At 63.5% G+C, this 14451-nt stretch overlaps 1 protein-coding gene across 2 annotated transcripts in view; it reads right to left on the bottom strand.

Moving 5' to 3' along the window:
- Positions 1-9792: 9792 nt before the first annotated feature.
- The window catches only part of ZFYVE28 (zinc finger FYVE-type containing 28), a gene marked incomplete at both ends in the record, with an annotated part of 114217 nt that continues 109558 nt past the window's right edge, over positions 9793-14451 (bottom strand). For both annotated transcript variants that reach the window (XM_081231001.1, XM_081231002.1), the window contains 4 exons: positions 9793-9924; positions 10491-10594; positions 12769-12873; positions 13920-14036. In XM_081231001.1, coding sequence (XP_081087127.1) covers positions 9793-9924; positions 10491-10594; positions 12769-12873; positions 13920-14036 — 458 coding nt within the window. The remainder of the gene's footprint in view (positions 9925-10490; positions 10595-12768; positions 12874-13919; positions 14037-14451) is intronic.

Genomic DNA, 14451 nt, shown 5'->3' with positions numbered 1-14451 from the left:
AGGGCGCTGGGAGAGTCCCGGACACCCTCGTCGGTCCGCCGGGTCTGCACCCTCTACGCAGGAACCTGTCGCCCCGGGCCTGCTGCCACACTGGCTTCGCGGAAGCTCGGGGTCTCCCGTGGGGCTGCAAAACTACAACCCTCCCCGCCGGACACAGCGCGACCCCAGGAAAGGCTGGGGCTTGGAGAAGGGGCGTAGACGGTCTGAGCCTAAGAGCCAGGCCTCCTTGAGGATCTCAGTGGGGAAACTGAGGCCCAGAGCAGGAGGGATGCCTCAGAGCTGCCCACTGGAAGGAAGGGTCTGAGAAGAGAAGGGGACAGAGATCTGCCGCCACAGTCCAGAAGGGCTCCTGTGAGTGGAGGACTTCGTGCTCACGTCTGGCCCGAAGGGTGGGGACATTCCAAGAGGCTAGCACTTGTCCCCTCTGGCCACAGAAGCGCTTTCTAGGGAAGAGAATTGCCCTTTCTGGGAGGGGAGAGAGCTCCTCATCAAGCTCCCGGCTGGCTGGCTGGCCATTGGCCCTGGTGACCCCTGACCCTAAGCTGGCCCATAGGAGCAGGACTGGCAGCCTGGGGGCAGCCCCGGATTGGCCTCAGTCCCCCTTGATGTTCCCTCTCACAGGTTGTTGAGATTGATGGCCTGGGGGCTCCTGTGGAGGGGACCTTCAGGCTGGAGAGTGCAGGGTATAAGTGACTGTACCCACCCACCACACCCCACCCCCACTGCTGCTGCCAACAAAACAGAACGAAAACTAAAAATCAAACACTTTCAGTCCTAGGACCTATTGACTGCTCTATTTGGGTTTCCACACCCTCAATTTACAGACAAGAAGCTGGGAATCCTGAGGTTTAGGGACTCACCAGGGTCTCCCAGCAGTCCCAGCGGAATGGAGATTAGTGCTGTCATACACGTGACCCAGGGCTGGTGACACAGGAGCGTGGAGACCAAATCACCTCCTGGACCAGCACAACCTGATCTGAGAAATGGGGTTAGGAATGTGTGCCCCCCTAGGGTGTCAGGACCCAGTGAGGAACTTGGAAACTTGCATTAGACAGCTCTGCGTGGACATTAAAACAACACCTCAAGGGAATTCCCTAGTGGTCCAGGGGTTAGGACTCTGCGCTTTCACTGCAGAGGGCCCTGGTTCAATCCCTGGTCGGGGAATGAAGATCCCGCATGCCGCGCGCAGCCAAAAAAAACCCAAAAACAAACCCAGGGCTTCCCTGGTGGTGCAGTGGTTAAGAATCCGCCTGCCAATGCAGGGGACACGGGTTCCAGCCCTGGTCCGGGAAGATCCCACATGTCGCGTAGCAACAAAGCCCGTGCGCCACAGCTACTGAGCCTGCGCTCTAGAGCCCGCGGGCCACAACTACTGAAGCCCGCGTGCCTAGAGCCCGTGCTCTGCAACAAGAGAAGCCACAGCAATGAGAAGCCCGCGCACCGCAACGAAGAGTAGCCCCCACTCGCCGCAACTAGAGAAAGCCCTCGCACAGCAACGAAGACCCAACGCAGCCAAAAATAAATAAATGAAATAAATAAATTTTAAAAATAAATAAAAATAACAAAAACAAAAACCTCGACGTTAACCCTGGCCCTTTCTGCCCCTGCTCCACAATCACCCCAGGGCCAGGGCAGAGCCCTATGAAGGGCTGGGTGCTGTGCCCATCCAGCTTATTCTGGAGGGCTGCTCAGGGCTGTGCGGGTAACGGAGGGCGCCCAGCTCTGGGGAGGGCTGGGTGCATTCTGGGCTCTGGGGTGTGGGCGGCAGGACCCCTGGCTCACCACTTGGTGTTTGCAAGGTCACTCCATCCCTGCTTGTGTGAGGGGTGGGTTGCTGGCCCCAGTCCTAAGGCCTGCACTTACGCCGGTGTGAGTGCACCTGCTGGACGCCCACCGTCCTTCCTGCCGCGGGGCAGGAGGTGCGCTTTGTGCCACAGCGGACAGCACAGGTGCTGGTGCTGAGGTGTGACTGCAGGGGAGGGGCGTGGTCCCCACCTTGCCTCCGACTACATCTGGACCTTTAGGGGGACCCCTCCCCCAGCCACACCCGGGACGGGCCACTTCCCGGTGCCCGCGGGGTCCACACTGCCTGTGTGTGGGGGCACCACCGCGCCGCGAGAAGTGCGGGGAGAAGTGGGCGGGGCCGACGACGTGAGCGAAGCGTCGGGGTCCCAGGCCTAGAGGAGCCCTGCGGCGCTGAGGGGAGCCCTGCGGCGCCGCGTGGGCCGGACGGCGGATGTGGGGAGGAGAGAGGCCGCGGGAGCAGCGGGCGTGTCCTCGAGCTGGACCTCGCTCCGGCCCGACGCGCAGCTGTGAGCGAGTCCAGAGCTTCCCGGGGAGATTCCGGAGGACGATGAACCGCGGGTTGGGGTGCTGGGAGGGGGGAGGATATATGGGGTGATGGCCTTGCCCGGGACCCGTCAAGTCTCCACGCGTGAAGCCTCAGTGAGCCCCTGCCCCCAGGTGGGAGGGGCGGCGTGGGCGCCGCTGCCGGCCCTGGGTCGGCGCTGGCTGGTCCAGGCCCGAGGACAGCGCGAGGTACCGCCCCTAGGACCTGTTCCATAGGGCAGGTCTCCAACAGGGCCGAATCACCTCCTCCAGGAAGACTTCTCGGAGCCCAGGCTGGGCCTGCTGACCCCTCGCCTACCCCCTCGCCTACCCCGCTCTTACTCTGCCCCTTCTCCTGTGCGGGGACCTTCTGAGTGGGAACCGGCAAAGGCCATGCCGGGGCGGGAGGAGACGGGCATCTCAGGCCTCCTCCCTCTGGGAGCCCAGGACCCCACCCTTCCCTTCCTTTAGAGCCGAAGACAGGGCCTGGGCCGCTCCTGCACTCAGCCCTGAATCCCCTCTCGTGCACCCAGGCTCCTAGGGCCCCCCCTGCAGTGCATCCCTCCTGGACCAGCCCGCATTCCCCTTACTGCCCCATCCTCCGGGACTGTTCTCCCTCACTGACCTTTGGGGAAGCCCAACTCGTCCCCGAGCTCCCAGCCAGGGGCTCTGGGAGAAGGGGTGGGGCCTGAATCCAGAAGGGCCTTAGGGATTTGGGGGAAGGCGGGGTCTGCTCCCGGCGTTTCCTCCACCCGCCCACCCCAGCCTCAGCTTCCCTGGCCCTCAAATGAGAACGGCAGTGCCCAGCTCCGGGCACTGGGGGAAGGATTCTGGTGGGAAGCTTGGGAAAGGCTGACTTGCTCCCCACCCCCAGGAGCCTGCCAGGGATCCCTCTGAGGAGGCCCGAGGGAAGGAAACCTCTGGGAGACTACTTCCTAGCCTCCCCCATGCTGACTGGGCCTGGGCTCCCTTCTCCGGACCCCGTATCCCACCCCGCCCGCCCACCTGGCCACCACACACGCTGATTTGGGGACACGCCCGTGGCTCTCCAAGCGGCGTCAGGAAGCACCCCCACCACTACCCAGGGTGAGGAGGTGTGTGAGGCCCTTCTTCCTCCAGAACGCCCCTCACACCTCCAGGATGACCTGGCCCTGGCCCTGCCTCCTCTCTTGCCCCGTCGTCGGTCACTGGGGTGGATTCCTGCTGCCACCAGCGTCCCCAGGCCCAGCATTCGGGGCAGGAGGCTGGGAGTGAGGGTCAGGGCTGGAATCCTCCCCCAGCTGGACACTGCCGCTCCTCAGACCCGGGGCGGTGGCAGGTTCAGACAGCTCCCTTCCGGCAGGTTCTGGGTCTGTGGGGCCTGGGGACAGATGACTTCTCGGGTTATCAGGTGCAAGAGGGCCGGGCCTAGCTCAGCATTGCGACCGGCATCCCAGAAGCCTTGGCTCCCCTGCACTGAGATGGCCTGGTGTGTGCAAGGACCAGGGGTAGTTCTGGGGGCTTCTGTCACTGGGTTCCTCCCCCAAAGCCGCCCTGGATTCTAGTCTAGCCACAAGACCTTGGCCAAGTCCCTTAAACCTGAGCCTCGGTTTCCCCAGCTACAAAATGGAGTTGGCAGTAGCGACCTCTTAGGGTGGTTGTGGGGTGTGATGAAGGATGTGTATTAAGCCCTGGGGAGCAGTGGGCCCTGGGTGAGGGAAGGAAGTGGCAGGGATATTAATGTCAGCCCCAAATCAGCAAGTGCTTCTAACCCGGGCCCTCCACATGGGGAAGTGGGGCAGGGCCTGTCCAGTCACCATCGGTCGGCATCAGAGTCACGTCAAAGAGCGCCCAAGCCACCCAGCCAAGGGCATTTGGGGGCCTTCTAAAAAGTTTAACACTCAGGAAAAATTGTCTCCAGAATACAAGAAGACAGCAAAATCAGGATACATGAAGATGTAATAAATGCCTGCATAGTCAACATAATGTCAATACCATTTTTAAATTTAAAATAAGAAAAAAGTTCATTATACTTGTGCACAATGTGTGGGGTAGATTTTTTTCTCACTTTACAAGATTTTCCCACTTTACTCAATGACCCTGGAACAATTTAGACAAATTGAATTAATTTCTTGCAGCCAAAAGCAAGACAATGAAATTTTCTTTCAAAAATTTTTTACAGGAAAAAAAGTTATGGAAGAGGGATGTAATGCAGATTCAGGCATTTGCTGTGGTGTCAGGTGTGGCCTCCAAAAATGAGAGGGTCTGGACCTCTGACAGCTCAGGGCCTCCTCCACTCCCAGGGACTGGACCCAGGCTCAAGTGGGGCAGAACAAGGGGCCCAGCTTGGCCCTGCTGCTGCTCCAGGGGCCCTAATGGCTGTTTCTAAGGGCCCTTTCTTCCCTGAGGCCTGGGGAGGATGAATCTGGAATAAATGGGCAGATCTCCCTTCCTTGAACAATAGGTGCTTCGGGACTCACCCCAACACCTCTCTCCCAGTCCTACCATCTAGGGTTCTCTGGCCTAGGCCTTCCTGGCCTGCTTCCCTACCTCCTCCAGGAAGCCTTCTGGGCCTTCCAGGCCATGCCCAGGTGGCCTTCACTTGGCCCTGGCTGCTACACACAATCATAAGCTGGAGACCTCCTAGTCTCAGGCTGGATGCCCTGAGGGCCTGAGCCCGGGAAACCCACCCCTTCCCCCCACGCTGAGGCCCTCTGTCAGTCATCAGCTGCTTCTAGACCCAGAGGGCAGCAGATCAGGCTCTGGCGAGTGTGCCCTGAGCCGCCTCCGTCGGAGGGTGAAGAGGCCTCTCAGATCATAGCCCACGTGGCTCAACAGGGTCCTGAGTGATGGGGGTGGGGGAGATGGCAAGGTCAGAGCAGTGACCCTGGCTAAGCCGTGTTACTGCCTCTGATGGAGCAGTGGGGGCCTGGCTTCGGCCCCACCAACTCATCCTCCTTCCAAGGGGCCCAAACCACAAATCTGACCATGTCCTCCCCTGCTCAGCAAAAGCCCAGCATTTGGTGCCTGAAGGGACCCAGTCCTGTTCCCCATCTGCGCTCCACCCTCACCCTCACCAATGGGATCATCACCATTTCTAAGTAAGCTGTGTCTTTGTAGCTCTGGTACCCCATTTTCCACTGACATCCTGCCCGCCCGCCAAGGCCCAGTCAGCTCAGCCAGCTTGCATGGCTCCCAGAACTTCAGCCCCCCAGGGTTAGGGTTAGGGCAGGTCTAGAGGGTCTGGGTGCTCATCTTTGCCCAGTTCAGGTGCAGGATCCAGCCCTGAGCTGTCCTGAACTCCTGGAAGCAAATGAACACACCAGCAGAACCCAAGCCACATGTTAAGTCTTTGGGGTGAGGTTAAGTTTGAGCTTGTGCTGGCCTGGAATCCGCCCCTCCCCAGTCTCAGAGGCAGGAGAGGCTCTGAGAGGTTCGCTGACTCCTGCAAAGGGTCCCAGACTCTGCTCTGAAAATGTGTGTGAGGGTGTGGGCTGGGGGGCGCCCCTGTCTGGGAAGGCTGCCTGGAGGAGGTGGCTCTGGGTGGGCCTAAGAGGAGACAGTAGCCGCCAGGACTCTGGGTCAGGTCATGGCGGTGGCCTAGGGTGGGCACTTTGGGTCCTGCTCACCTTCCCCCAGCTTCCACTGCAGAGTCCAGAGAACAGGAAGAGCTGGGAATGGCCGGGAAGCCACACCCCCCGCCGTGGGGTGTCAGTCCCCACCCCCAGCCCCGGTGGTCTGGAATGCCCAGCTCTGACCAGGACCCATCTTCCCCACTCCCCCAGCCGTTTGGGGAGTGGTCTGCCCTGCCTGTGGTCCTTGCTGGGCCAGGACGCTCTCTGGAGGACTAGGGCCTGGCCACCGGGTGCGTCTGTGCGGGGGGCCCTGCTTGGACCTGGAGTGCCCACCCACAGTGGGGCAGCTCCTGCAGGCAGCGCTCCAGCTGCCCCAACGCCTTGGCCGCCGGGCCACAGTGGGGGAGGAGGCGTTGGGCAGGGCGCCCCCTGGTGGCCATTAGGGGCTGCAGCAGGGACCTTGGAGGAACCCACCCGGTGCCCTGGTGGGGAAAGGGTAGTGTCCCCCAGCCCTGCCCGACCCACCCGCCTCCGGGGTGATAGTGCCCCACCAGCATCATCAGCCTCCAGGGCACTGACAGTCTTTCTCTTCTCCTTTCCGCGCCCCAGCCCCGTGTGGGTGTCCACCTGCCTGCCTGCCTGGTGGGGTGGACAGGGCCTGGGGGCAGGAGGCTGTATGCGGGCATATTTGTGGGGCAGATGAGCCATGGGTGGGGGCCGGCAGCAGGGGCACCTCCAGAGGCCAGGGTGTGTGGGTGTGGGAGTGGCCTGAGCCGAGCCTGCGGTGGAAGGGGCAGGACCAGGACGGGGAGAGGAGGCGGCCTTCTCCCCACCTCCCCGGGGACCAGGCTCAGGGGCTCTTCCTGTTCCAGGGCCTCCCCGACCGCTGGGACACAGAGAGCTCTGGGTGCTCCCACCTTACACCCTCCCTCCTTGGACTTGGTGGCCTGCCCTGCGGGGATGCTGCAGCCTGCGTCTGGGTCCTGAGAGCCTGTGGGGGAGCCCCCGCCTGTCACCGGAAGCTCATGGGGGGAGGTGCTGGAGCGCTCCCGTGGCTTTCTCCCCAGGCCTGTGTGTTGCCCCGAAAGGGGGTGGGGCGGGGTCCTGGCAGCTCCCCAGCCCCCCTCCAGCCACCAGCCCACGGCGTGCCATGGGCGCCGTGTGTCCAAGCTGCCCTCCCTGGAGGTGGACCTCCAGGCCCAGCCAGCTGGGCCGGTGCTTCCCAGCACCCCCAGGTCACAGGGCTCCCTCTGCCTATCGCGTGACCCTCCTAAAGGCCCGTGGCCCAGATGGGCCGCCTGCTAACTTCCGTGAGCCTCGGTTCCCCATCTATGACATGGGATCCTGCCCCCTCAAGGGAGTGTCACTCGAAGGATTGTCATGGGGAGTGGAGGGGACGGCCCTCAGGAAACAGAAACAGGAACGAGGACAACGATGGTGCCAACGGGGAAGCTGAGGCTCCGGAAGGGCACCTGCTCGAGGTCCAAGGCTGGCTCCCAAGGGCTGATCCCAAACCCCTGCCCCCACCAGTCCCGAGCCCCTGCTGTAGGTGGGCAGCAGGTCATTCCTTCTAGATCGTTCCTGAGCGGGGAACTCTGCCTTGGACCAACCCCTCCCCACCCCCAGGTCCTGGCTCTACCCTTGGGGTGGGGACAGCCCTGTAGAAGGGTAGAGTGACCACACGTCCCCCACTTAGCGTGGAAAATCCCAATTTCTGGGCAGGTGGGACGGCTACTGACCCTCGTTGGCGCTCTCATTGCCACAGGCATTCCTGCAGGACAGCTGGGGTGTGGGCTGCCGTCCCCTCCCACTGCACAAAAGCGGCCCAAGGCTGGCTTGGAGACCACCCCTCTGTTCGCTGGGGTCTAGGCCGTCCCTCTGGAGGGCAGCTGTGTCTGGGCTGAGGGTGAGCATCGGGGCAGACCCTCCTTCCTGGGTCTCCACTCCCTCTCCCACCCCGACCTGGTGAGTGAGGAGGACCACCACGTCCCAGGTCTGGAAGGTGACAACTGTGGGTACCTAGAGTAGAGGGAGGGGGACCCCCAGAGTGTAGCTTCACGGGGGCTTCCTGCAGGGGGCTGACTTCCTGAAGGCACTCCTGTCCAGCCAGTGATACAGGCACCGCCATCCACAGGAGTGGGAGGGACTCTGTACAGGTGGGCAGGCCTGGTCTTGGGCAGCTAAGAACACAGGTCTCCCTGGATGCCACTTCTCTTCTGCTCCCAAAGGACTCAGCGCTGCTCAGAGGAGCCCCTGTGTTCTGAAACGCTTTCTCACCTACCAGAAAGAAAATGGGTGTGGTGGCCATTGGGGCCTCTTGCAGCCACGGCCCCATTTCTCTGGCCTCCCAACGCCCACCTCAGAGGGACTGGGCACCCAAGTCCCAAAGGAAGGCCCCATCACCTTGGGAACCCCAGGGTTTGGTCTGCCCTCCTGCATTCTCTCCAGGGCCCCAGGTGGGGTGTCCAAGAGCACTGCCCACCCCAATGCACACAGAGGCCAGGGGTCTGAGCTGAAGACACATGAGGAGAGGAGCTGGGCAGGGTGGGTGGGCAGTGGGGAGGCTGGAGCCAGCACAGGCAGTGGGAGCTGGCGGGGAGCGGCCACCCCTCTCCTGGGGGCTGGTGGGAAGTCAAGTCCTGCCCTTCGACTGCCCCAGGAGTCCAGAAGCCCCCAGCTTCCTAGAGGACAATGAACTTTAGCAAGAACCCCGTCACCTGCCAGACAGAGAAAAAGGAGTCCATCCATGTTGACATGAGAAATAAGAGTGTCTGCAATACTTAAATAGATTTATGGAAATGGTTTTGAATTACAGCATTTAGAAAATAAAAATAATCTCCATACATAATATACCCTCCATTATATGCTTTTCTTCTCCCACAGAAGCTGATTTTGTGCGTGTGTATTCCAGTGTCAAATAGTAATTGGATTTTATCCTATAAAAGAAGCAGTAGGTGTGTCATCTCTCTAAAAATAAAACTGCAATCGTCATTGCAATGTGAAGCCTGAGATTTAAGCCTGAGGAGGTGTCCGTGCTGGGGCCCAGGGCCACTCTGGGGTCTGAGGAGGTGTGCCAGGGTCCCAGGGGTGCAGAGGGAAGGGGGAAGTGGCAGCCAAGCGGGCAACATCCGGGGGTCCTCAGCTCCCTGGAGAGCCCTGGCCTCGGAAGCTGGGAAACCTGCCTGCCGCCTGACCCCGCCGTCGGCTGGCAGACCAGGGTGGGCAGACCGCAGCAGGGGCACGCCTGCTTGCCCAGAGGACCACCAGGCCTGCTTCTGCAAGTCCCCTCTCCGACAAGAAATGAGACTCATGTTGTTGAGACAAGGTCCTGAGGGGAGCAGGGGGTGGGCAGCTGTGGGCTCAGGGCCCTGGAGAGAGAAAGGACAGCCTAGTCTTCCTGGTTTGGCCAGCATGTGGGGAAGCCCTGCAGTGCCCCAGGACCCGCCCCCCGCCACCCCCCAAAGGTGTCCACCATCTCCCCAGACTCAGCCCCAGGGGCCGAGGCTGCCCTGAGCTCAGACACCATCCCCACTTTCCCCTTCCAGGGCGGACCTTCTGCCACAGTTCAGCCTCAAGGCCGCATCTCAGCAGGGCAGGGGGGCAGGCGGATGGGCAGGAGGAAAGCCCACCCTGACCAGGCAGCCGCCTGGCACCCCCAGGTGCCCCCACTGGCTGAAGTGACCTCCTGTTGGCCCCTGCGGCTGGCCTGAGGTCCCCACGGGTGCGGAGGCCAGGGCGGGTAGGACGGAGGCCCTGGACGTTCTGGAAGTCAGGGCGGCCTGCAGCCCTGGCAGCGGTGGTGGCGGCAGCTGGATGAAATGCGGTGAAGACCCTCCCATGGCCGGAGGCCTCCTCCTCGGCACCTCCTCCCTGGCGTCCTTTGGGGCCCTCACGGGCTTGGGGCACCATGTCAGATGCCCGCCTTGTCGCTGTAGAAGGGCGTGACGTGGAACATGTAGCAGTGCGTGCACACACGGACGGGCTTCACCTGCCCGTAGCGGGGCAGCGGCGCTGAGTGTGAAGAGCAGCGGGAGCAGAAGATCTGGAAGGCGAGGGGTGGGAGGCGGGGCCAGTGGGCTGGGCAGGGCTCCCAGCAGCCCCTGCGCCTCACCCCTTCCTGACCTTGGCCTCTCAGGGGCGCGCAGCAAGGACAGGGTCGGAGCCCCAGGCGCCGCCGGCTTTCCTGCCCTTCCTCCCACCCAGAGCAGCCCATGCGTGCGGGTGGGTGTCTCCCGGCCCCCCTGTGGGGCTGGAACCTTCAGGAAAACCTGGCGCAGGTCTTGGCCAGGAGGCTGGGCCGACGGAGGGGGTCCTGGCCCCATACCCAGGCTGCCACAGGCTCCTACTCAGACCCTCCATCCCCTCCCCGTCCCCAGGTCTGAAGTGGCCGGGACTGGGCACCGCACCATCGCACCCAGTGGGCGGAGTGCCTGGAGTCCACACCCTGTGCCAAGGCAAAGCAGGGCCCAGGGCTCAGGGGTGTCTGCACAAGGACCCCGGGGCATCGGTCCGGACTCCCGGACCTAGGCGCCACGTCTGTGACGGCCCCTGGGATGCCCGCAGCAACAGCCCAAGGGGCCGCGAGACGACCTTGGCCGCCCCACCTACCTTCCCACAGCTCCGGCAGTGGTGCTTCCTGCGGATGACGGTGAAGGGGGCTTTGCACGCGGTGCAGAAGCCGCAGGCCTCGTCCGGGACCCACTCGGGCGGGTCTATGACAATGACAGGGGGGGACATGTCAGCCAGAGGGACCCGTGCAGTGGCAGCAGTGGGGACCGGTGGCTGGGGTGGGGGTTGGAGGCTGGCGGGTGTGCAGGAGCCTTCAGTGGGGCAGCCTGTCCCCCACTCCCCCTGGTCCTCCCTGAGGCTCGGTACCGGCTGCGGTTTCAGGAAACTGACGGTGTCCCATGGACGGGTCAGTCTTTGCAGCTGTCGGCCATGCTCATCGATCGGACCCCAGCTGAGGCCTGCACCTCGCCCCAGGACTCGGGGCATGGGCAGGGAGCGTCCACCCGGACAACCCTCTCCCAGCCGGCACCCAACCTGGCAGGGCCCTTGGGCACAAACGGGGGCCGAGAAATGAAGAAATCAGCCCCCTCTGTGGACCCCTCCGTCAATCAGCCCCGCCCACCCCAGAGCTCTTCTTGGGTTCTTGAGGAGAGGGTGCTGAGGGCGTCTCATAGAGCCCAAGGCTGGCCCTGGCCTCTTCTGACACCTGTGCAGCCCAGCAGCTGCCTGTGGGCCTGTCCCATGTCACTTCTCCAGGCGATCACTGGGGGAAGCCTCTGGGCATCTGCTCTGGAATTTGGGTGGGAGGGTGTGTGACGGCGCTGGGAGAAGCCATCTTGCATGGGGGGACATGCCTTTCTTCCCACCCCAGACATAAAATGCCCACTGCGTACCAACCCTGAGCCCAGTACCGCCGCCCAGAGGGGGAGCGAACAACTGGACGGCTCCCTGGGGCCACAGCGTGGGCTCAGGGGTCTCCCGTCCACTCTCACACAACCCCCAAGGGAACTCAGCAAGGCCGCCCGCCCACCAGAGACCAGGGTCTCCTCGCCTCCCTCTCGCCCCCTCTCCTCACCAACCTGCACCTGAGGACCTGCCCCTCCCCTGCCTGCACACAGAACCGCCCCTCCCCCCGGCCCCTCCCACCCAGCTCTCCCGCTTCTGCTCTAGACCCCATCAGCTCACCCCCGACTGCAGGGAGATGGCTTCTCATGCTTGCCACCTGCCCCCGCCCCCGTGTGAAATCCTTGGCCGGCCCCAGTGACGCCCTGGATGGCGCCCGGCAGCTCCGGGGCCATGCCGGGCCAAGAGGCCAGCTCCAACACACAAGTCGAGACCCCCGCCCGAGGAGGATGGTGAGGGTCCTGAGGACTTGCTGGGTCCAGGCCCTGCCCTGCGAGCCACTCCCAGGAGGGGGCTGGACTGGCGGCCCACGGGGGGACATGGCCCTGGCTGTGGGCTGGGCCCCTCCAGACCTCGCAGTTCACCACCTGCACGCTCCTCGAGCAGGGGGTTCCGAGTTCCCGGCGGGCGTTCTATTTATGGCACCGTGTGCGATTTTCACAGGAGGGTAGAGAAGACCAGGGCTCAGGGCGTTTAGGAAGCAGGGAAGCTTGTGCGGCTGCTCCCAGGGGATCCCGGCCAAGGCAGCCCCACTGCACACCCGGGTCACCAGGCAGTGCGAGGGAGGCCCTGAGCCGGGACCAGCGCTGCCGGCCAGGCACACCGGGGCTAGCCGCCTCCTTCTCAGCTCCAGTCGCATTCGACACTCGCTCAGGCCCATCTGCCACTGCCCGTCTGAGCACCTCTCCAGGCCTCCAGCCCCTTCCAAAGGCCTTGGGCGGCCCCCTCCCCACAGATGTGTCGTCAGTGCCCCCAGCCCACCTTGGCCGCTCCTTCCCTGACTGCCAAGCCACCGGGCCTGCAGCCGGCCGACCTCCAGGCTAATGGGGGAGCAGGCCGCTACGGGAGGCCTTTCCTGCGGGGCGGGTGAACGCTGGGGGGTCGGCAGTGTGCCTGTGGCCTGGGACCAGCCACTTCCAGCTGTGGCCAACAGCCTGGACCCCAGCATCTCCTTGCTCCTCACGCCCTCCCCCTGCCCCCCAGGCTGAGATGTTCAGTAACGGGCCTGAGGTTAGGTGGCGGCGGCTCAGAAGACCTGTGCCCAACCTGGGAGCCCAGGAGGGAAGCTGGAGTAAGAGGCTGCACCCCCTGGGAAGCGGCACGTCTAGGCTTCTGGGGAGGGGCCCCCGCTGGAGGAGCGCTGCCCGCCCCAAGCCTGCAGTCCAGGGCAGAGCGGTGGAAACATCCAGACAGGGCTACTGCTCTCTGCTCAGCACGCAGTGCATTGGCCCCCGGCTCCCGGCACCTCACGCACCTTCCAAGTCTCCATCTCGGGTCTTGGCTGCGAGTTCGGAGGATGACAGGGTCTCCTGGCACAGAGCGCAGTCCTCCAAGGCCGCGCTCCGCAGGGTCTGGGTGACTAGAAGAGAGAGGGTGGCCGCTGGGGTCAGTGGGCCACCGCTTGTCCCTGGGAGGTGCCGCCAGCAGGGAGTAACCCCCGAACAACCCACAGTCCTGCATGCGGAGTGGTCACCGCAGCCCTCACCCACCGTCCCTGCAGGCTGGGTGCTGACCCCGCGGGAGGCCTTTCCGTCCAAGTGCCCTCAGGTGTGCAGCTGGTTCTGCCTATGGGCCCCTGGCCCCAGGGCCCACCATCCTTGCTTGCAGAGCAAGAAGGCAGCCCCAGAAGGCAGCCCCGCCCAGAATTCCCTGGCAGATGGGAGCAGTGTGGTCCAGTGGTGTGGACCCTGGGGGGCACAGCTGGGTCGACACACAGTACAGACTTCTCCTCCCTGTGGGCAAGGACGTGCCCTCCAGGGCTGGGCCGGCTGCCCTGTGTGTCCAGACATTCTTGAGCAGAAGCCCCTATGATGAGAGGCCACTCGCCCAGAATGGGAGCCTCAGCCCAGCAGAGGGTGGGAGAGCAGGGGTCGGGCCCCTTCCCCACGCTCGGACCCTGCCACCTCCTTCCAGGGAGCCAGGGGCCAAGCTCCCTGTGCCTTAGCATTCCCTGCCTGACACCTGCTCCCTCACCAAGTAACTCTGTTCTGTGTGCGTGTGTGTGTGCATGCGTGTGTGAGTATGTGAGGCAGCTCACAGATGGCCACTCCCCCAAGCAGGGGACCCACGTCCCCTCCTTGGCTCTGGGCTGGCCTCTGGCTGCTCTGACAGACGGAGTTTGGTAGAAGTGACAGTGTACCGCTTCCAGGTCCCGTCTCCAGGCCCGTCAGCTGTCGGAAGTGGGGTGGCCTGGCTGGGGCGTGGGCACATGGGGCTGTGACCCCCATGCGTCCCCAAGCCCACCTCTCAGGGTATCCGGGGCCTGTGCCCCTCTGCCCACAAAAGGCGGGTGGCGGTGCCATGCCAGGTCTGGGGGTGCAGATTTCCACAGGCCCCCCACATCCAGGGGGCGGTGGGCACGACGGTCAGCCTAGGCTTCAGAGCCTGTCCCGAGCTGGCACTCACCCTTCTTTAGCTTTTCCTTGTCGTCCGTTTCCGGCTTGGTGGCCATGACCTGGAAGAGGGTCTTGAGAATACTTCTGAGGTCGCTGGCGTAGTTGGTCTGCAGCTGGTCGGCCACGCCTGGGTGAGGACGCCCGAGGAGGGGGGGTTAGGTGCTGGCAGCTGGTGAACCCAGCCAGGACTCATGGTCAGAGACCAACATGTCCTCGGGTGAGTGGGCGCGAGAAGAGGCTGCCCCGCCCCCGTGACAGCTCCTTTGGCAGAAGCAAAAGCTCAGGAGTTAAGGGAAGGTGGCGGAGGGGGGCAAACTACCCAGCAGCCCTCCCCCAGGGGTCAGTTATTCGCCTTCATGCTTTTATCCTGGCCCCTCACTGAGGGACGACCCCAGAGCCCCCAACTGTGCCCACCCACATGGCAGCACCTTCCCCTCACGGCCACCTCGACTGCGGGGATGCGGTGAGGTTCCACGTGGCTGGGGGGCCGAGGGTGGACCCTACCCAGACATGGGGCCCAGCGCCGGCTCCTCGGCACCCCC

The sequence above is a fragment of the Mesoplodon bidens genome (assembly GCF_964165515.1).
Source record: "Mesoplodon bidens genome assembly, chromosome: 1".
Taxonomy (NCBI): Eukaryota; Metazoa; Chordata; class Mammalia; order Artiodactyla; family Ziphiidae; genus Mesoplodon; species Mesoplodon bidens.
The sequence above is the reverse complement of the archived record's forward strand: the minus strand, read 5'-3'. Positions and strand labels throughout refer to the sequence as shown.